The 22,932-nt window shown below is 39.5% G+C and overlaps 1 protein-coding gene and 4 non-coding genes across 6 annotated transcripts in view; 2 read left to right on the top strand and 3 right to left on the bottom strand.

Moving 5' to 3' along the window:
* The window catches only part of gigyf2 (GRB10 interacting GYF protein 2), a 29,525-nt gene extending 12,857 nt beyond the window's left edge, over positions 1-16,668 (bottom strand). Inside the window, exons 1-17 of one of the 2 annotated variants that reach the window (XM_012851275.3) lie at positions 16,581-16,668; positions 14,694-14,745; positions 14,331-14,508; positions 14,048-14,143; positions 13,071-13,179; positions 11,066-11,171; positions 10,900-10,940; positions 10,768-10,800; positions 10,521-10,640; positions 9,559-9,770; positions 9,261-9,408; positions 7,265-7,513; positions 6,994-7,163; positions 6,039-6,195; positions 5,778-5,944; positions 3,682-3,776; positions 2,440-2,568 (exon numbers count right to left, since the gene is read on the bottom strand). In XM_012851275.3, coding sequence (XP_012706729.2) covers positions 2,440-2,568; positions 3,682-3,776; positions 5,778-5,944; positions 6,039-6,195; positions 6,994-7,163; positions 7,265-7,513; positions 9,261-9,408; positions 9,559-9,770; positions 10,521-10,640; positions 10,768-10,800; positions 10,900-10,940; positions 11,066-11,171; positions 13,071-13,179; positions 14,048-14,143; positions 14,331-14,508; positions 14,694-14,731 — 2,048 coding nt within the window. In that variant the 5' untranslated portion in view covers positions 14,732-14,745; positions 16,581-16,668. Of the gene's footprint in view, positions 1-2,439; positions 2,569-3,681; positions 3,777-5,777; positions 5,945-6,038; positions 6,196-6,993; positions 7,164-7,264; positions 7,514-9,260; positions 9,409-9,558; positions 9,771-10,520; positions 10,641-10,767; positions 10,801-10,899; positions 10,977-11,065; positions 11,172-13,070; positions 13,180-14,047; positions 14,144-14,330; positions 14,509-14,693; positions 14,746-16,580 lie in introns of both variants that reach the window. The other variant, XM_021309879.2, reaches the window with a different exon arrangement.
* Positions 16,669-19,430: 2,762 nt separating this feature from the next.
* trnap-agg lies at positions 19,431-19,502 on the top strand. The gene has a single exon. It is a non-coding gene; the product is annotated as a tRNA-Pro (tRNA).
* Positions 19,503-19,808: 306 nt separating this feature from the next.
* trnaw-cca lies at positions 19,809-19,880 on the bottom strand. Its single transcript has one exon. It is a non-coding gene; the product is annotated as a tRNA-Trp (tRNA).
* Positions 19,881-21,299: 1,419 nt separating this feature from the next.
* Positions 21,300-21,373, bottom strand: trnai-aau. Its single transcript has one exon. It is a non-coding gene; the product is annotated as a tRNA-Ile (tRNA).
* Positions 21,374-21,788: 415 nt separating this feature from the next.
* Positions 21,789-21,860, top strand: trnag-ucc. The gene has a single exon. It is a non-coding gene; the product is annotated as a tRNA-Gly (tRNA).
* The last annotated feature ends 1,072 nt before the right edge of the window (positions 21,861-22,932 follow it).

Raw genomic sequence — 22,932 nt, forward strand, 5'->3', positions numbered from 1 at the left:
ACTGCAATTGTCATCTTAACATCAGTGTTTGCTTTATTGCAATTGCAAAGGACAGCTGGACAGCTCTTTGAATCGTCTTGTTACTGAATAGTGCTATATAAATAAACCTGCCTTGCCTTGGATGCAATACTTAACGAGCTACACTATTTCAGGTGTCAAGTGTTGAAACTTTGCTTTCCAATAACATATATGGGCAAAGTTAACTGTCCTTAAAGCCAAATCTGATCTAGGTCTCAGTGAGGAGGATCTGAGAGCCCAGGATAAAGGTGAAGACATTGTGATGATTTAAGGAAAGGAAGCGATGAGGAAAATGTAGGTAACTCATAATCTACATGATCATCACAATCTTCAATAGGGATGCACGATACCTATCGGGCCGATTAAATATCAGCCGATTTGGTGGAATTTTTTATCGGCCCGATAGGTAAAATTTTCCGATAAAAATAGCCGATAAATTAATTAAATTTGGTGGTATTTTATCCAGGCAGAGTAGCCCCAAAGCGGGACAAGCCCTGTGGATTTTGCGCTCCTCACGATCAGGACCCAGGCTTGGCTCCGTTATTGCCTGACTAAATAGTCAAACATGTCTTCACCAGTGTGGTTGTTTTTTTCTGTATCGGAAGAACACAATAGTATTGCAGTTTGCAACACCTGCTCTGCAAGGATTTCGAGAGGAGGAAAGAAGACTTCAGGTTACAACACAACAAACCTTATAACACACCTAAAAAATCGTCATCGTGGCGAAGCAACATGGAAAGAATACGAAGCAGCCGCGGCAGCAGCCGGTGGTGCTAAGGCTAAAACAACAACAACACGGAGCGCAGATGTATCCATTCAGAAGGCATTTGAAAGCTGTAAAAACTTTCCAAGAGACAGTGAAAAAGCTAAAGCTATTAACGACAAAGTGATGGAATTTATAGCGCTCGACAACCAGCCTTTTTCTGTGGTCGAGAACCCGGGTTTTCGTAACTTAATAGCACTTTTGGAGCCCCGTTACACCATTCCTAGCCGTCGCTTCTTCTCGGACATCTCGCTGCCTGCCCTCAATGATGCCGTCGCCACACACGTCCACAATTTGATCAATAAAAACGGGTTGTAAAAGATGAGTAGAAAGTGGTTATTTAAGTTATTGTAATTTTGATTTTATTTTCTCATATTTTCAAAAAAAATTCAAAAATACATGTGGAGTTAAAGCATTGATCTGTTCAATAATTTTCAATTATTGTTCTATGAATGTAATTGTCTTTTGCTGCTGTTAATTGCAGTAAAGGACCCTGTTTTTGTTATGAAAAAGTCACCACTGATGCACTCACCTAGAAATTAGAAAAGACAATGTAGAAATTAGGAGTGAAAATACTTTGGGGGTTAAATTATAGGTAGAAAGTGACAATTATTTAGTATTTTTTATTTTATTTTGAGCTATAAGATTTAAAAAAAAATCTCTACAATGCCCCCATGCAGTCAGGCAACCTTTTCTTGATTTTTCACCTCATATTTAAGGATGCACTTTTATTTACTTTATTTAATTTTTTTAACTGAGGCTTACATGCATATGTGTGTCTGAACATTTTTTAAGAAGTTGAATTTTTTTCTGTCACCTTAGCTGTGGTTATTTTTGAGGGTGCACTTTATTTTTTGATTACATTTTTGTAACTGAGGCTGACTATGTAAATGCATATAATTTTATATTTGATATACATATTTGACTTCACAAATACCTATGCAGGCATGGATCTGTTCAGTAATTTTCAAGAGATGCTCTTTGTATTGTGTCTTTTGTTATGTAAAGCAAATTACCACTTTTTGTGTGATAGCATAAAAAAATAAACATCTGAAGAGCAAAAACCTTTTGTTTGCTGTTATAAATAAGACAGAGCTACTAAATAATTGTTTTTCATAAATGCATCCAGCATAAGCTGCTGATTATGCAAAAACTATATTAAATATGAACTTATCGGTATCGACCATGAAAAGCAGAAAATTATCGGTTATCGATATCGGTTGAAATTTTTAATATCGTGCATCACTAATCTTCAACATCTCAATGTCCTGTTTTCCAGATATCATGCAGGCCCATTTGAAAACTAAAGAACTTAAAGATAAGATAAGATAAGCTTTAATGATCTCACAGTGGAGAAATTCACTTGTCACACATCGGCTTAGTGATCAAAAGAAGGTGCCAAAAAGGAGGAAAAGGTGCATAAGGTGTAAACAGTGTGTCCACATGTATACAGTGTATCAAAAATCAAAAATAAAAATACAAAGGAAGTAACGCAGAGACTTAAGTGGACTTATGTTCATTCAGGGTGGCTTATATACAAATGGATTGATATTTAACTTGATTAATGAATTAATTTTTAACTAATATTTAACCCGAGTGCAAGTTTAGAGAGAAAACAACTATATATTTTTTTCCAACAAAACGTAAACAAGCCCAACCTCAACTTTAGAGCCTGGTATTGCTGCAGAAGCATGTTGATCTGCTGTTGGTGCTGCTGCTGCTGCTGGACAGGAGCCGAGTTAAGAACCAACGTTTTCTGCTGCGCCAACGCCTGGGCATACTGCTGCCTGTCCGAGAACGAGAGAATCAGAAGATTAGAGGAAAAAAATAAGACCAATACCTGCGTAACTTAACATGTGATGATAAAAGGTTCAATCTAATTCTGTTGAGTGAGATTTAATCCGGAGACGAGCTTCCTTTGAATTGTGCAGTAAAGAGTTTAGAAGATAGACATTTAACATTCTGTTTTACTCACATTGAAATAATAGATATGTCTTTGTTTTCATTATTCTACGCAATTACCGTATTTTTCGTAATATAAATTGCATCAGTCAAAAATGTGTCATAAAGGGGAAAAAACATAAGTTGCACCAGACAATACGCATTTATTTAGACATTTCTTTCACACATTCCCATGTCAAAAACAACATTTAATCAGGCAAACCGATTTATTAAATTAAACAGCTGCACCGGCTGTATAACATGGAACTTACCTGGGAGGATGAATGCGGTAAATAAGCATAACAAGCCAGCAAGCTGTCAAAATTACATTGAAATTAAACCGTGAGCGTAGCATTGCTATGTGCTAAGCTAACAGTACGACACGGATGTTTCAGAGCAACATAAAGCTCACGCGCATCAGTGAGGTTGTAAACCGCCCGGACAACAGACCTGTAAGCTAGCGCTAGCTTTATTAGCTTCACAGACAGCCTAATAACAGGGTTCTGTCACGGTCTGGGCCCTTCGAGCTGAAACACGCAACGCTCCGCTGCGTGAATGCATACTGGAACAGCGAAACAACATACACACGTGTTCTGTCTTTCTTCTCTATAAGTTAATGTTTCAATTCATTTTTAAGTTGTACAAGAGCAGCATATAGTCTTCACAAGCCCAGATAGCCCTATTGCGGCTACAGACGGTAATGTTTACTCCTTGGTTCAAGTTGGTCAATATGAATTACCACTTAAATTTCATTTATAAGTCGCAACTGACTATAAGTCGCAGGATCGGCCAATCTATGAAAAAAAAGGTGTGACTTATAGTCCGAAAAATACGGTAATCAATTTGACCAATATTTAGCCATATGAACATGGTTTGTTAATTTTGACCATGCTCCTGTGGAGAAGAGCAGAGAGCTGTGGGGTTTCTCTTTGGGACTGTTGGATAAGAGGCAAACATACCTGAGGAGGTATTGATATTGTAGCTGCTGCAGCTGGTAAAGGTTGAGAGCGGTGAGCTCCTGCTGCCTCTTTAACCTCTCCTGGTCTCCATCAGCCTGCAATACAGAGAAGGATAACATAGGAATGAATCACTGCAAAAGCTCTAATGAATCCCTAAACTTGGGTAAAAGCTGCCTGATACGGACTCACTTTGCATTCATGACTTATAGGGCTGAAACGACTCCTCAAATGATTCAAACACCTCGGCTCCTAAAATTCCTCGATGCAAACTATCTGCCTCGAGGCTTCATTAAACTCATTAGCGCACTTTGTTTACGCTGCTGCTACCTGGATGCCAAGTGGCGTTATCAGCTGTGGTGGGCCAGGGGCGAAAAAAGAAACGCGGACAAAACGACAAAATATCATAAGTCTAGGATTCCTCTAAATTTAACAGAAAGGAAAACAGCACTGTGTGTGCGCTGTAAAGCTAAATTAGCATTTTAAAATGGCACACAGCTGGGCAGGAAACATCCACTGCTGCAGCGGTGACCCCCACCCAGTGATTTCCTTTCACTGCTTGGAGCTCTGTGCTCAAGGCAGAACTTTGTTCTCATAGGCCAGCATGGCAGCCAAACACACGATACCATAACAGGGTTCCTGCCTTACGCAGAAAGTGGTCAAAGTTACACTGAAATTAGAGCGTAACGATCAGTACAACATGGACGTTTGAGATCAACATAGGAAAGTCACTCCAACAGCAGACAGCAGTGATGAGAGCGCATCCAGTTGTCCCGTAGTTTAACCATTAGTGACACCTAAAGGGGGAGCAGCACCTGGGTGTGGTTTAAAATGTTTGGAACAACAAAGCAGAACGCCTTTACTGAAAAATGAAAATAACTTTGAGAGCAGGTTCCACCACAAACCTGCCGACATATCGGATATTTAAATTTTTTGGTTAATATTATGCTTTTTGATGTTGAAAATCTCTGTAAAAAAGCAGAATGCAACTTTTAGTTTGTGACCATATTCACCACACTTTTACTGAGGTTAAGCCAACCAGACAGGGGAAGAGCTTTTTTTTAATTCTTTTTTTAATTCTTTTTTTAACAGCTGATGCTTCCTTTACTACAAATGTATTTTTTATTCTTTTTAAGAAACCGAGTTGCATTTTGCTTTTCACGAATTTATCTTATTCATAAAACAAGCTTAAGTAGTGTTAAATAAATATCTGCAGAACGTGCCTATTTTTTATCCGATTATTTGTCAGAATAATCGATAGCATGCTCGACTGCTAAAACATGTTAGCTGTGCCTCTAATACCTTAGAAAAGCTGAGACTTTGCACGCTCTGATAGAGAACAAAGAAAAGAAGTTGTGTGAAGGTAAAACCAGAAGATCAAAAAGAGTGGTTATAAATCTCTGATTTCACACTTTCAGGAATTATTCCATAATCTTAAGAAAAGGAAACATTTTAGGACAAAAATAAATTCAAAACATCGATGCTTCTTAAAATGATGCGTTGTTGGTAAGTTGGATGGACGACACCGCCATCTACAGGTCACAGCCTGGTACTAGTAACACACAAAACGGCCTGAAAGGCCTCATCAACAAAGTTTAAGCGCTTCTGACGAGTTTATGTTCAGACTCAGCACAGAGCCACTTGGATTGAGTCCCTGGAGACTCTTGTTCTCTAACCAATGGACCTTTTGTTCTTTCTGAAGTTCTTTGAAACATCCTGGTTCAGGTAAGCAATGCCTAGAAGATTGTTGCATATTCTCACATTTATAAAGATACTATCAGTCCACGTTCATGAACTCAGTGTTTCCTTTTATAAAAGCCGGATGAACTGCAGAAAGCAAACATTTTGGTCTGCATGAGGAAATTCTAACGTGGCTAAGAATAGAAAGCTGGTAAAATGAAAAGGTCAAAGAACATTTCTGAACAAAGCTGAATTGCTGCTTGATGACAAGTCAAGCTCATAATCTACTTTTAGCTACTCGAGTCGACAATGAAAAATTCCTCTCAGGCAATTTAATACCTTCTTTTAGCTTTTTCTAAACGGAGTAAGAACACACCACTGATACACAGCATCCCTTGTATTTTGCGGCGGATTCTTACTTGTAGTGGTGGCGGCGCATGGCCTGGAGTAAAAGGGACCCTCCCCCAAATCTTCATCATCTCTCCCAGAGGCTGGAACACTTCGTCACATCCTCTTTTCACCAATAGAGACACGGTGAAGTAACCAGCTTGAAACCAGTCAGACATCTCCGGATTACTGAACGGACCTGAGGACGTAAGGGCGGGTCAGAGGTCCAAATTAAATGTTATTAAGAGAGTGACATGGAAAGTTGGAGCGCATTGAGCTCCCTGCATTCTTACCCTGTATCTCCCCCTGTGGATCTTTGTAAAACCACTTGAGAGCCGCTTCGTGGGTGAGGGGCAGCCCTGCAGGCTTGGGCTTCTCTGAAGGCTTAGCTGCAAGTCTGTCATCGTCCACTCCGCTGTCTTGGAGGTATGCTACCATCTTCTCTGCCTCCTAGACAAGAATAGGAATGATATTTGATCCTAAACCAGCCCAAAAACAACGACAAAAACTGGAGATGCACCGATAAACAATATCCACTGATCCGTGTATATTTCTACACCCTTTAAACACCATGAAAAAAAAAAACCCACGCAGCTGATTTTGCTTCTCTGCTTCAGCTAAACAGATATATTGTGGATCCCTACCTAAAACCTAAGAGCACTCACATGTGGGAGTACAACATAAATCAAAATAGGATTTCCAATATAAAGAAAACTTTGACTTATACACCCCGCGTGTAAAAAGCAGCGCTACCGAAGGTCATTCATCCCTGCTGCCATCAGACTTTACAGTGACACTGCACTATAACCTGGTGTAATTACACTGCAATAACTGTGCAATAACCATTACCCTGTGCAATAACCTGTATGATAAAGAGCCTTTACCTATCTCAGTTATCTTATTTTAGTTATTTATTTAACAAACCAGAAACCGCACTGTTTTTTACCTGCCACCACTTGAATGTACATAAGATACCTTAAATCCTTACTGTAATTAAGTCATCTTAAATCTCTTTATCTTTTTTCCCCATCCACTGTATAAATCTGGATGCACTGTATATACTTCATGCACCTTTTCCTCCTTTGTGCACCTTCTGCTGCTTATAAGAGCCGATGTCACAGGTGAAATTCTCTATTGTGAGATCGATAAAGTTCTGTCTAATCTAAAAGCTCTTAAAATTTAATGAAAGCTTCCAGTTGAAGCCAAAATAAATAGTAGCATTGTAAAAAAAAAAAAAACGAAACATACTTGCTCAAAATGTTTCAGTCCATCTTCATCAGCGTCGTGTGTCACCATGGTGGGCCTGCTTATAGGTGCCATCATATTTGATGGGTAGGGTAAAGGATTGTTTATTGGCACGGGGACTTCCACAGGTTTTTGTTGTGATAGATGAACAGTGGATGAAGGAGCAGAAACCTCTGCATGAAAGACACAAAAACAGAAAGTCTTAGTTTTGAGATTCATGCCAACAGAGGATTAATTTTTTTTTATATATATATATATATATATAAATGCCCACCGGGTAGGGTGGTGGAGATGTGGGTCATGGGGTGCGACTCCAGCATGCTACTAGACATGGGAACACGAAGCGGTGCTTTGCAGGACTCTGCTGGGAGCTCCAGGGACGGATGGCGTTCAGCTGGCCTTTCTGCCTCCTCTGTTCTACCGGGCTGCTTTGGAGACAAACTCTGAGGAGGGAGCTGGGACTCAGAGACCGCTGAAGACGCCGCTGGAACAGGCGGACCGTCTTCGGACAATCTAAGCAACTCTGAAACAAATAGAGATGTGCAAAACAAGACAACGTCTGAAAAAGGGCTTTTGTTTTGCGACAAAAATCAGAACAGACAAGATGTAAGGTGAAGAGGTTTGCGTTTTTTTTTTTCCTTCTTCCAAGAACAGAGCGGCTCGGTCAGCTTTATAATACTGGGTGGGTCGGCTTGCTGCAGCTCGATGAGCGGCTTTTTGTTCTCTCACTTCGTGGTCCTTTAAACTACCCTTTTCTCTCTTTTCTAGTAAAAACAACCCTCCTTTAACACGAAAGTTGATTTTTTTCCCCTGACAACATGCATCAGTGAAGGATTTCTGTGTAAAAGATGAAAAGACTTTAAAAACAAAAATGCAAACAATTCAGGTAGAAAAAAAATATGTGATTGTTGAGGAAACCAGTTATGCTGACTCAACAACAAACTTTAAATATGAAATGATAACGAAGCAACAAAGCACAAAGCAAACAACATTCAAGGACAGATTGTACAGACCTTCTGGACGTCTGCAGAAAGTTCTGCTGAAATGGTTTAAACTTGTTTCAAAAAGGGCAAGAAAATTAGAAATACTGCTGACTCAAGCCACTGGAGTCCTTGTTTTGCGGTTCTAAAGAAGGTTTGCAGTCCATTCTAAGCAACAACTAACTTTTTTCAAAACCCAGGATGTATTTAGCTAAGTTTAACGAATGGTTCTGCCCACGTCTGTTTTTTGAGTAAAAAGTTGCTGGATGCTTGTGGTCCAGCTGAAAGGAACATTAAGTAATAATGATATATAGTGGTTAAAATGAGAACATGCGCTTTTCACGGAGACCAGCCCTTTACTTAACGGTCCGTTGGTGCTGTGAATCTCCGCTCAATTTTTACTTCCACAGGACAGACCTATGATGTTGTACCTTGTTTTATTTCTGGTCTGCTTCTCTTACTGGCTTTCATGTTAGCAGGCTGCTGCTCTTTTGCCAAAATAAAATACCAAATGCTGCGCTCTGCTTTGGGAACCCTGGGAACTGTCATATGATTGGCTCAGGAACCAGGAAGTAAAAACAGACCACTAGGTTTGAAAGGAAAAAAACTTGACATTGCTGATGAGAGGACAGATTGTTTAAAGGAAAATGTTAATTCCATCCCGAGTGACAAATTAGAATGATTTAGGTTGATTTTATAGTAAATATCTTACTTATTGCTCCTTAATATATTATAATGACTGTCGTTACAACAAGAAGGGGAATTAGGATGATAGAAAAACAAGGGTCAGTAAAAAGTTCAATGGTTTTCCTACCTTTTGAATTCTAGCCATGTAGGTTTATATTTAATTATTTCCTTCCAACCAATCACAAACGCAGACCCAGGAACCGAGCTCCGCCCCCTTCAAAGAGTTCAGAGAGCACACTTTCTTTTTTCTCTTTTAAAAACTTGCCGTTTTGGTAAAAGTTGGTTGAACAAAGGGTTGAGTTTGAACACAATGTTTATGTGTTCTGTATCTAAAAATTGGTCGCCAAGCAACAGCATACAATAGCCAGGGCTGCAGTTAAAGTATAGGTTTTGAATTTATTGATAATTATCGATATTGATCAATAAGATTTCTATTTTATCAATATGCTTTTTTCCTATATCATCCAGCCCTACTTTTACTATCCCTGAAAGACAGTTTTATTTCAATTAAAGCATGGAAATTAATTTCCTGTTTATACTCTAGATGCACCAGTAAGTGTAAACATGGTAAAAATCCACACTCAGAGGCCCATTCTCACTGACCTTTTCGATCAGGTTCTCTTTTGGCCTCTTTTTCTGTCTCTTTGGTCTCCCTGGGTAAAACGTCTTCCTCCTCCGGACCCTCGTCACACTCTTCCAAGGGTCGGAAATCAAGCTCTGCCTCTTCTGGGATAGGTTCCTTTGATGCTTTCTGGAGGCAAAGACATTTGCACCAACATTGACACCCGCATCATCCCGGAAACATAATAGGTCATCTAACAGGGGATGAAAATGTTCTTTTCTAGAGTGAAATGAGAGCTTGTTGACAACTAACCGCCTGCCTCTCCTTAAAAAGCCTTACCTTTAGAGAATGAAAGGCTCCTGAAGAGTCAAACGTTCCTGCCTCTTCGTCTGCGTCCTCCAGACACCACTCCGGTAAGCTGTCTCTCTCGTCCTCCAGGCTGCCGCTGCCCGACCTCGGCCTCCTGTAGCCGCGCTCCTCTTCTCTTGCATCAAACGGGAAACGCCGACGTTGGTCTGGTTGTTCCCGCCACCCTGCTGATCGAGGCCCATCTACGAGAAATGGAGCAAAAAAAAAAAAAAAAACTATCAATCATATGTTTGCAGCAAAATAAAGATGGTAAAACTGGGTCTTTCTCTTGTTCTGTCTGCATTTGGTAATCATGTAAATGCAACTGAACATTTAGAACTACAGATATTTATCCACGGCAAGACTCCCCATCATAATGGGACAGAAGCAAAACATTAAGCAGCGTTAACCTCCACATCTCCAGTAATTAAACAAGTCCAACCCAGTGGGGCAATCCTGCAGGACTCCCATGTGACAAGTAATGCACACAGGTCTCCTTTCTCTCTGCTCACAGATTAGCATCGTTTGGGCAACGAGGGTGAAAGGTACCTTAAACGTAGTGAACTGGTAACCAGACGAACAGGTCAGCAACAGAACAGAAAGATCCGTAAAGACTTAAGATGCACAGATCAGACTTTTTTTTTTGTTGTAAAACTGACTTGCCGATATTTGCCTAAAACGATACAAGAAAACGTAAGATTGACAGTAACACTAATTTTTCCAAGAGTTGCTGTTGCAATTTACAGTAGAGGCAGAAGCAACATAACACGGCGTGAGTGAGAGAGCAGACGCTGGGAAATGACTCCACTAATATTCTGACGAAATGAGTATGGAGTTCAAATCTAAAGCAACATTTTCCAAAAAGGCTGCCAACATTTCAAAATTTAGCATTCTACACAGAAAGACGGAGGTAGAAACCCTCAGAAGCCAGGCCCCTCCCCAATCATCCTCACCGCTCTGTTCGTCACGAGAAGTACGCCAGTTCTCACTCTCTGACCGCGTGAACTCGTGCTTCCTGGGTAGGGCTGTCCCGCCCTCCTCGTAGGGGACTCCTCGGGCTACAAAAGGAGGTACTGAGGAAATCACATCAACTAGACTAGCATCGTGAAGTGACGATCGACAAGCAATAAAAAAAACTTACACCTGCCCATAAAACCCCAAATTTACGTTGAATGACTAACGTCTGTGAAGCACACTTACTGTGATTGACTTGAAAATGTCCAGGAGCAGCTTCTGAAACGTTCAAAGAGAGGAACAAGTAGGTGAAGCAGGCCGCTTGCCAAAATAACCCGTCGTGTATTGATTACTCCAGCAGCTAAATGTGACACCAACCTGGGTCTTTTCGACCTGGCTTTTCAAATCTTCTATCTCCCCTGATGGAAAAAAAGTCATCACTAGAAAGGAGCAGACTGGTCAAAAACACGCATCTCACTCAACATTGTATGTGGTCAAAACAATGCTTGGTTTTGCCAAAAACACGTCAGTCATGTTCCTTTACCTTTCCTCCCAGCTTTGAGAGCGATGCATTTCCCTGCCTCCACGACCAAAACCTTCCACGTCGTCAAAACTTCTTTGGTAAAACCCGCCGTCGCCTCTACCCCGCCCTGAAATCAGAAGTACTTTTAGTACGTTTACATTTAAAATTGTTACCAGCAGACCAATGAAAACTATTCCTGGTGAACAATCAAAAGTGATGGCGTCAGTTCTTCGATGCTACTGGTCACCTCGGGTCTTGGCTGAATATTGCTTCCTGAATAAACCTTAAACTTTACCAGAGTAAATAAAATGAATCCCAAACATTTAATGAGTTACAACAGTACACCACCATTACCTTTAATTATCCAGACTACACCATCTTCCTTAGCTTTTCAATTTATTCATTAGAGACGACAATACAATTCACAATGAATTTGGCTGTGGAAAGTTACTCCATTAAAGAATAGATAAATCCTTGAGTTCACAACAATATTTGTGCGCTACTCCCAGGCACCAGATTAATTGTTCCTACATGAACAAACAACATCAAATACACAGTTGTCTGATGTAATAAATAGAGCATCCTGCAGGACATTTAGTAAAAATTCTTATATCTTTAGAAACATTAGAATCAGCTTCATTTCAGATGGGTGAACGTCATGATCTGAGACGCACATTTCTAGAGATTCTCTCCTAATCTGCTTTACATTGAGGGGGATTTTAACGTAGCTCTGGATGCTTTGCCTAACAACAACCTTAAGTTGATATTAATCACATTCATGTGTTTATGTTACCAAAACCGGTCAAAAGAGCCACGAAAGCTCGCACCTTTGTGAACAGAGGAAGTGTGTACTGTCAAGCATGAAGTGAAAGAAGATCAATTCTGTTTATTTATAATGGTGCCAACTCACAACACGTCAACAACACGTCATCTCAAGGCCCTTTACAAAGTCAATTCTAGCAAATCATGCAGATTATTTCAGTTTTCTATCAAGGAAACCCAGCAAATCAGCATTCGCTCCTCCTGGATTGAGAATGAAGCGGCGGACAGTCGCCTCCGTTGTGTCGTTCACTTTGCAGCAATCCCTCATATAGAGCATGCATTTAGCGACAGTGGAGAGGAAAACTCTCTTCTAACAGGAAGGAAACTCCACCAGAACCAGGCTCACTGTTGAGCGGCCACCTGCCACGACCGGCTGGGGGTTAAGAAGACAGAGGAGAGACACGCAAAGAACACAGAGGCACTGATCCAGGGGTACTTTCTATGTGGGTGAGAAGTAAAAAGGTAATAGTAGTAGTAGCTCCTCTAGTGGCTTCATTTAGGAGAGACACACAGCTAAACAGATCAGCTCATTTCTTATAGGGTTCTGCCCTGCCACCCCTCCTATTTACTGCCTGAAACCGAACTGCAGTACAGGAGATGTCTAACCTCTGTTAACTGGGGCAAAAATCGCTGCGTTCAAAGGGAATTTCCATCCTTCACGGCCAACCGATGAGATTAAACAGCTGAGGTTTAGGTATGCAAGGCTAGTACAGCAACTAGAGAGTGGTGCTGTTACACCCCGCGTTCTCAAAGTGTGGGAAAAACGTTGGGCTCTTAATAGGAATCTTAACCATCTGCAGTTGTTTTCCCTCTGAAGCCCCACATGAGGTAGAAATACCTTTACTGTCCCACGATGGGGTTAATTTGGCCCTGACAGAAAAAAATACTGTGCAATTATCAATAGATAACAAGGCATATTCAGATAAATATGAAATGTTGAAGTAAAAAAAAAAAGAAAAACAGCAGTAGATTATAGAACGTAAACAAAAAATGCGATTTGCACGAATGTACAAACGAAGGTTCCCCGAGAAGCGAAAAAAAAAAAGTGTGCAAATAGACATTAGCATCAGAGAGACAAGAACCGGTGCAACCAGTAGCATGTTCGCAAACACTTATTGAGTAATAAATGAAATCTGCTCTTGGAGTCACTTATTCCTCAGAAATGTAACAACAGCATGTACCCTAATTATGGCTGAATTCTTACCTCTACCTCTAGACGTACTTCGGCCTCTGGGTGGCCCAACTATGGGCCCCGCTCCACGCCCTGTCAGCCGGAGGACAGCCGCACTGTTTACAGACATGGAAAAATTTCTCTGCAGATACAAGGAAGGGGGAAAAACAGGGAATCCTTCAGCTCAGTACTTTGGTCAAACTTTTTATGTGATAATTGAGTCACTAAAAACAGATCCTGTGCACACTAAAAAACTCGAGTCAACTAGGTGATGCCAAGATATTTTTATTAATCTGTGCAAACATTTTTGGAATTAATAAACCTAAACAATACATGTTTCTCAAAAGAAAGAGCAAATATCCTTTTGCAATAAACATTTACATCTAATACATAATGCCAAAATGCAAACAAAGCTTTCCACTCAATTTATTCTGTAACATTATAATTTAATTATACGTATATAAAGCACAATCTGTCTTTACAAATAAAACAATTCAGAACGTCAAATATGAAGAGACTGAATTGGAAAAAACAAAAAACAAAACCACGCCTCGGTTCAATCATGAGTGCAACTCCAAAAATAAATCTGTTTCTATTAAAGCCTCCACTTTTAGTGCAATAACAGACTATTTAAGGTTATCTGTATTTATTAACCCTACACATTACTTATGGGTTTGTCTGCTTTAAACTTCACTCATTTAGAAAAGTACCATCACACGATCAAAAGTGGTTAAAACTGATTTGGTCGGCCACACAAAGTCTGCACACTAACACACGGATCCACATCCTTTATTATATCAAGCTTGCATCTGTTCGGAAAAACTCAGTGGAGGAAAGGAGCTGAAACTTTGGTTAAAATGTTAAGGAAAATAAAACATCTAATTTCACGATGTCAACTCAAAAGAACTGATCATGATCATGTTGAACGGTCGCAGCAGCCCCAATAAGTCAACCGGTCTCAAGTAGGTCTGGCTTGAATTATTTTTATTATTTTTTTACTGCCTTCCTACCTGTTCTTCCTCCGTAAAAGACACGAGTGCCAGAGGCGGCAAGGGCTCTTCTTGCAATATAGGTAGAAACTCCTTATCATGTAGGTCTATAGGGATCTGGAAGGGAGGAATACACATTCTGTTACAGTAAATCTCGTTTCTAAAAGGATATTATGCACAAGAACTACAGACGACGTGCATCTTATACTGGAATTACAATTTTTTTTTTTAATAAATTCACAAAATGTGTAAGTCACAGCCAACCGCTGGCAGCTCCAGACTCAGGTGACGTGAAACTGCCCACCTTGTTGTCCTTTACATAAAGTGCTAACATTTCTTCTCTCCCGTAGCGATAGTCTGCAAGTTTGTACTTTGGCAACGCAGGTGAGAGCGGCGGAGAAGTAACGGCATTGCTGCTTCCGCCACCGCCGCCGACGCCGGTGGCAGCACCGGCGCCACCCCCTCCAGACAGGGCACGGAGCCTTGCAGAGAAAAAAACCAAAAAAAAACGTAGTGAGGCGAAAGGGTCAAGAAAGCCAAGGACGGCAAATCTACCTGAGAAAGTTAGGGGACAAGTTTGAACATGTATGGGAAAAACGATCACTCATGTCAGAGCACAAAAATCATGGCTGGGGTTAAATTCAATCCTTTATGCATGTTTAATTACCATTCAGGTCCAAAGTTAAGTGTCTGGGTTTCGGCCATTTTTCCTTGAAGTTCTACAAACAAGCAAAGAGAGAGAGAGGGAAAAAAAAGAGAGAGATTAGCATCCATGTTTCCTAACAAGTAAAAATGGAGTTTTAGGAACAATTCTACATTGTTGTTCTACAAGGTTGTTCAACCTCGTTCAAGGGTGTAATGCAACAGTTATAGCATTTCTTTTAAATAACGCTTTAACCACATTTTGGTAACAAACTAGCCTAATGGCATTTTTTTCCCCCACCTTACGATTAAATGTAAAAGCTGCTGCATCCCAACCACAATCATCCTCAGCCCAGAAAAGCCAGATAAAACGTTGCTCATATCAGGGCGGCTTGGTTACAGTTTACATGAGTGATAACATTTCCAGTAGGTCGTTGCAATGGACAGTTTTTGAAACTTTTTTTTTTTTTTTTTTTTAAATACAGGTTTTAGTGCACTTCAGCCATTCTAGATACAAGTCTCATCCCAAGAGCACGTTAACAGTTTAAGATTTCAATCTATTTTAGGAAGCCTCCCTGGGTGCAGCAATTGATAACAGAGGTGCCCTTGTCTTGAGCAAATAAAAAAGTTACACGACATACACACACACACTAAATAATGACGTGACAATAATCATTGCTATTGCATAGGCTAGACAGCAAAGCACCGCAATGAAGGGTCTTCCTCAAATAGCAGGCACAAATGGTCAGAGTGAGCTTGCGACACTCCCGCATATATGGCAACCCGGGACAGGCCACGTGTAATCCCCTCCCCACTTAAAAATAATGAATAGACCCACATCAAAGTAAGTCAGACACAGCTAGTATGGGAAGAGTCAGTCGTGGGGCTTTTCGCTCCTTTGCGCAGTGTTTACAGAAATTAACTGCGTCGTCGGAGCTTGCATGACACGCTGGAAAATGTTTTAAGAAGCAACTCCGACGGAACGTGGTGATTGTAGCGATGCGTCGTTTAAAAGGGTTTGACGTTCGTGGCCATAGAAAACGACCAAATTTGTTGTTTTTTAAATAACTACAATTTATGAATCAAAACGTCAACTTTTAAGCTATATATATATATATATATATATATATATATATATATATATATATATATATATATATATATATGCTGGTAACCATTCGTTCTTTTTAACATCAGCTCGCCATAAACCATAAAGGGTGACGCTCGGTTTGAACCCTGAAAGTTGCTCTGCGATGGCAGAAGTGTCGAGATAAGTTTAAAAACACTCACAACTCACCACAGAACTTTATTTAACGCGTTTCGCAGCTTTGGTCTGATGATTAAGAGTTGACCACACAACAATATGTTCACTGACCGGGCAGCGCAGTTGAAGTTAAAGTACTCTTTTGGCTGCATGCTGTTACCTCACTGTATTTTTCCAAGCCACCAGCACGAGAGCCAGTTGTGTTAGCACGTTAGCATACGGAGCTTTAGCTCAACGGTGGCGAGAGATACATGTCATACAAAAGTATTCGCATGCCGACAGCTGTTTAAAATGTGCTTTCGTGTGTTTCAGGTGTTTCGCCTGACCTCCACTGTACTAGAAATTAATCTACATAATTCAACCGAGGCGGTTAGCATGCTAACTGGTTAGGCTAACAGCTACGCGCGGCCTTCCCCGAGAATCCTCGGTCCACGGCGGTGTTTCTTCGCCGAGGCGCGCCGGCCTTAGCGCGACCTGAACCGGACGCCCACACACTCGAGCTCGGTGCTGCAAGGCCAAGTCAACATGGTATCTTAAAACAGCACCCCTAACCAGCTCCCGGCCGTGAGAACATGCCCCCTTTCACACGGGACTTAACTCACATGTTTAAAAATCCCTGGCTGGTGGATGAAACTTTGGCCGTCTTACCTCTGCTGGCTATGACAGCTCAGGGTTTGTATGCGTGTTGTTGAGTGGCTCTCTCTCTCTTCGTTTTCCACAAGATGGCTGAGTCTGGGTCACATGACAACACACATAAACCCGTATGCGGTGGACAGATTTGCTGACTAGTACAAAGTGATTGCTCCCAAAAATGTATCACATTCAGATACACAAAACAAGAAATAATAATAATAATAATAATAATAATAATAATAATAATAATAATAATAATAATAATAATAATAATAATAATAAAAGAAAAAGAACAGGTTTTTAAAAACGGGTTTAAAAATTACAATTAAATGGCCTTCTTTGGATAGGATTCTTTTTCTAAAATATTGGGGCGATTTCCTTTATTAGTTCTTTCAAACTAATCAATGCAAGAAATAAATGATATAAATACATTATTACTTATTAATAACTTACAAAATAAAAGATATACACAAAACATTTCTCAAATTGATTTAGAATCAGAATCTGCTTTATTTGTTAGTTATGTTTTACACATATGTGGAATTTCACTCTGGATTGTGCAATGCTAATGATGTGCTTACTTGTACAATGACACAACATTACAGTAACAAAACTTATACACAGTCCATAGTATAGAGGACACAAATGAACACATTATAAACAGATTGAGCCAATAATTATTGGCCAATAATGGTACAATGGCTATGTTTACATGCACAAAATTTCATGATTGGATTAAAATGTATTCGGATTAAATAATCGGATTGTACCATTTATATGGGCACGCAATCAAGTAATCCGATCATAATGTGCATGTATATGTACCTGGCTTTATTCAGAATAGAAGCACTCTGACATGTGCAGTCATTAAATTCCCCTAAAAAACACAAAAGAAGATGTGCTTCCTTCTTTGCTAAACAACAACAAATAGTAAACAAAGCAGTATTATACAAGCACCCAGGCTGGATTTGCACGATGTTCTAATTGCGGTTGAAACATTACTGAGTAAACAACAATTTTGAGTTCATTTATTTATTTGAACAGAAAGGTTGTATCGGGAGCCCCAACAGTTTTGCTAATGCAGAAACATGTCACGTTTACGTGGGGCGCACATGGACACTCAGTTTGTCACATTTTGAATAACTTGAGCCTGACAAGTGTTTATTTGCACGTTGATCGGATTATCAATCAGCGTAAACCATTCCTCTCATTCGGAATCCAATTTCATTCCAATTGAACTTAATCCGATCATCATATTCCAACTGGCTCGTTGACATGACGCATTTTATTCTGATCTGCTCTTTACTCCGAATACCTTTGTCCATGTAAACGTAACTAATGAGCAGCGTGCAAAGGATGCCGGAGAAAATATTATTTCCATTGTTATTCCATTGTTATTATTATTATTACAAACAGGTGCACATACACATAAACATACATGTCCACAGTGTGATTGGTGCAGAGGATGAGGACACTGTAATAAATAATAGGTATATGATGAAACATATTTAATTCTGTTTTACATTCTCATAAATTTAATTGTATATTATATATGAGGTTTATTTTACATATCATCTCAAATATTTTCATGTTTGTTTTTCTATCTGTATTTGTTATGGTTAATTTCTTAGTCTTTAGTTTCTTTTCAAGGGTGCAAGCTTAAGCACAAAAAAGATAAAGTACAGACATGGTTATCTTAGAAAATTCTTATTAAACATATAGAAATAGCTATTTAATGTAAGAAAAACACAAATCGAGTAGTGTTCGGTGTGAAAAAGAATTGTATGTCTTAAACAGACAGAATTGCTCTCAAAATCAGGTCATTGTACCAATGACATATACTGCACGTAGATCATAAGACGGTTGTATTATTTAGTTACACTTAAAATGAAATAGAACCAGAGCTGATTATATAATTAAACAATGGCTAATGGAAGAACAAAGCTTCAACAGAGCTCCTTGATAACAGACTGTTATCAAGAAAAGAAAAAAAAAAGTCTTCAGCGGAGCCAAAGTGTCATGAATGTGACACTGAAGAGACACTGTCCAGTAACGCTGGCCATTTTTCTGCTCACCCTCCTCCTTTCTTCCCCTTATCTGAAGATAAGCTGCTATCTCGACATGTTACTAAATAGAAAACGATTACTACTAAACATTTTTGTATACTGCTTCATATGCCATTATTTTGTTGTCAGCTGTTAGTGTCACTTGTGCTTCTAGAAACACAAAACAAAAGCCGATTACCTCCTGGTATTCTCACTTTGTTAATATAGAAGAAGTTAAATCAGTCACCGCCCATGTCATGCTCTTTTAAACAGGGCCCTCTATTGTTTGATGTGTCAGCCACCTTACAGGTTAGTTCAGGCCCTGCTGTCGATGCAAATTGTGTCAATCAGGTGTTAGCAAGCACCGGTGGGGCGGCAGCAGCTGGAAGTTCGGATCCCATTACAGAATGAAGTAAAACAGCGCGGATTTTGGTACGTGGCTTTGCTTTCTGTTATCAAGCAGTATAACGTGAAACACAGACAAAGCAACTGCCTTTTGCAAGCTGTCATGCCAACAGGTAGCTGAGGTTTCTGTGCGAGATGTGTCATTTTGTGATCGCTTCGTCATTCAACGTCTTTCATAACATTTTGAAGAGCTCTTTGAGGACTTTCTTCCACGTGGCAACGTTTTCTATTAATTTAGCTTAATAAGCTAAATATTTCGTTTTATGTAGTAAAATGGTATAATTGTGAAACGGAAACATGAATTAGCAGACGTAGAATCGACCGGGTTTATGATATTGCAGCGTAACCGCATACTCGTTTTCCCTATAACAGGGTGTAGGATCTAATCTGATTCCGCCGTCCATTGACGCAGCTTGGCTCGTTGGTCTAGGGGTATGATTCTCGCTTAGGGTGCGAGAGGTCCCGGGTTCAAATCCCGGACGAGCCCTCTCTTTTTTAATTAACTTCTCAAATGAAACTCTCTTTCGCTACCCTACAGTAGTCACAGCAGTTTCTGTGTTTGAGACATATCGGATCGTAAAGGTATTTAATATGAAAATGTGTAATCAAAAAATATATAACAGTTCATATCTCGTTTGTGTTTATTGAATCTTAAAAAGATGGGATACTCTACGATGTTGCTCACAGAAGCTGTTAAATTGTAAAATAATAACTGATCTTCTCCTGCGGCACAATTAGAGTCATAGTAAATCTTTGTGGAATTGGAAATATCTAAAGATGAACAAAAACCGAATGACCCCGACGTGATTTGAACACGCAACCTTCTGATCTGGAGTCAGACGCGCTACCGTTGCGCCACGAGGTCTGAAAACGCAAGGCTAACTCTTCAGTTCATAAACCAACAAAGAGGACATGGCGTAAGCTACATCGAACATAACACTTATGCTTTATGGGGGTTTTCTACACATGACACATTTGCTCTACGCGCAATATAAAACATAAGACACCCTGGCGACACATCAAAATGGCATTTGGCAAAATGCGTTCCGATTCTTGGACTACATAATCCTGTACACCATGGCTGCGTCCCAATACTCACACTACACCCTAGCCCCCTCTACGGAGTATGCACCTGGTGGAAGTACACTAATGGGTCGGGGTGCTCAGGCTACAAGTGTGCAAAATCGGAGAATTGGGACACTACGGGTTATGCCACCAACTTGCGCCTCTGCGCCATATCTGCGACACCAAAAATGACGGGACCTTCGCTGTTTTTGCAATCCTGACTGCCAAAAATAATGCGAATGTTAACAAGCGAGTGTTTGGAGGGGAATTAAGTGCAGGAACATAAATTTGCAAGGCTTGGGCATAGCAACGCGTGTATTCCCATATTCGCGAGATTTGACCAAAATGAATGGAAAATAATATTGTTAAAACATATACCCAAAATAAATATTAAATAACTAAAAATATATGTTGTGTGCCTTTAAGTAATGACAGCATCTGATGTGATTGTTTCCTTGTGATTCAGAAATTTTGTAAATAATATTAAACAAATTTAATATTTTTTCAGAACTATTATATTTCTTAGAACTTCAATTGCTGCTACTGGTTGCATACTTTCAGACAAAACATACACAACAAATAGACATTCCACAAAAGTAAAAAACAAAACAACTGGACTTTTAAGTTTTAAAGTTTTGTTTTTTACTATTTTGGAATGACCCTAACCTGGATGACTGAGAATCTTCACCAGCAAACAAATAGACATACTTTACTTGCTGCATTCAGACATTTATAAAGTGCAAATACATCGAACAAATTTGATAAAACAATTTGAATAAAACTAAACCGGCTGGTAAGGTGATCAACAAGTCTCCTAAACAGATCTAGCATTTTAGCCATATGTCCCTGAGAATTTACCAGCCAGGCTGGTCATCTTTCAGGCTGGTCATGTTTTGCCTGCTCTCCGTGTTCCATGTTCTCTAGGTCCTCTTCTGCATTCCCGTCACCGTTTCTCCACCTTCTCCCTCCAATTTCATGATTGAAAGAAAAAAAAAATATATATATATATATATATATATATATATATATATATATATATATATATATATATATATATATATATATATATAAAACTGTTTGGTTCATACGAACATAACTGTTCGTATGAAAAGGTCCTTCTGTTACTTGCCCAATGACCGCTGAAGATTATAAGAGGTAAGGACTGTTGTATTGTCAGACAGATAGCATCCTGCACACCTGGGACGGGCAAAATATACAATGGCCCGTACGGGGATCGAACCCGCGACCTTGGCGTTATTAGCACCACGCTCTAACCAACTGAGCTAACCGGCCGAATTACGTCAATGTGACAAATGAAAAGTCAACATTTGAAACAACATAAATGTTCAGCACGTACTGTTTAGTTCTGGAGAGGGACACATCTTTTTGTAAGGCCTCATGTATTACATTGCTTTTCGCAATATTGTACGACACATTATGTGGAAACAATCGAGTGATTTAACACGTTAAAACTCAAGCTTTACGCTGAGTAGGAGAGGTAGACAGGAGGTGGGACAGAGAGGAGCTATCATCCTGACTCTTTAAGAAAATGGAGAAACCACTGAAACAGAAAACTCAACAGGTTTTTGACTACCGTGCAGACTAGATCCAAAAAGTGTGTGTTAACCGCGCCCAAAAAAAAGAACGGCCGTTTTCCATTCATGGATAGTTGTCACGCTTAACACGATATGTGGACTGTGTTGCACAAGCGTTGGTGGTATAGTGGTTAGCATAGCTGCCTTCCAAGCAGTTGACCCGGGTTCGATTCCCGGCCAACGCAAACCTTTTGACTATTTTTCTGAATTTTTTGGCAGAGGTCAATTTTATAGCAGATTTTTACACACAGTTCTTACAAGGTTAGAAATACCTTTATTGTTCAGTGGTAAAAAAAAAACCAAAAAACAATCCAGACAAAGACAGTTACACACTACATCAGTAATGAAAAACAAGATAATATAAAGTTAGGTATAAGGCAACAGAGAATGAACAAATCAGAAAGCCATTTGCTGAAGCCACAAATGGACTCTGTACTACATTCGTATATTGCACGGTTTTAATTATACTCACCTGTACACCGTGAATTGCACACTGTCTATTTCCCCTGCATTGTTTGAATTGTTTAAATTTCAATTGTTTACATAAATCACTGCTGCACCTTTATCCTGAAATTTACTGCAATTTACGCTGAATTTTCAAGCTGTATGCAAACGAAATTTCGTTCTGTATGCACTTTGTGCTTACAAAATGACAAATAAAGTTGTCTAAGTCTAAGTCTAAAAATAAAATAAAGAACAGAAAAAGGAATTATTCAGATAAAAATAAATATTCAAGTGAAACAGAGAAATTACAGCGGCCTTTTTTACACAGCGATGTGAGAAAAATATGCTATATGCACTGACTGAAAACTATGTATGAAGAGAGGCGATGCACACCACAATCTGAGTGCAACGGCTTGGAAAAATAGTTTTTTTTTCAAGTTCTGGAGACCATAAAAAGGTTTTGATTTGATGACCTCCGACAGAAGAGGCATGTATTTGAATCAAATCAGACATATAAGAAGGAGCCTGTCCGTGTAAAGCTCTGAAGGTTAAGACTGATTTAAAAAAAAAAATGAAACATAGACCTGATTGACAGCCAATGTAGCAACTACAAAACAGGTCAAAAACAGGTCTTGCAGCAGTTTTGGACCAGCAGAGGAGTCAACCCCTTCTTATTGAAACAAGTAAACACACCATTACAATAGTCCAGTCTTGTAATGACAAAAGCAGAATTTTTTAATCTCAAGTTCACTTGTTGACACCACTGATCTAGGTTTTGAAAGGTTCTTACTATCTGTTTTTAATGATGCTCCA

Source organism: Fundulus heteroclitus, chromosome 6, assembly GCF_011125445.2.
Source record: "Fundulus heteroclitus isolate FHET01 chromosome 6, MU-UCD_Fhet_4.1, whole genome shotgun sequence".
NCBI lineage: Eukaryota > Metazoa > Chordata > Actinopteri > Cyprinodontiformes > Fundulidae > Fundulus > Fundulus heteroclitus.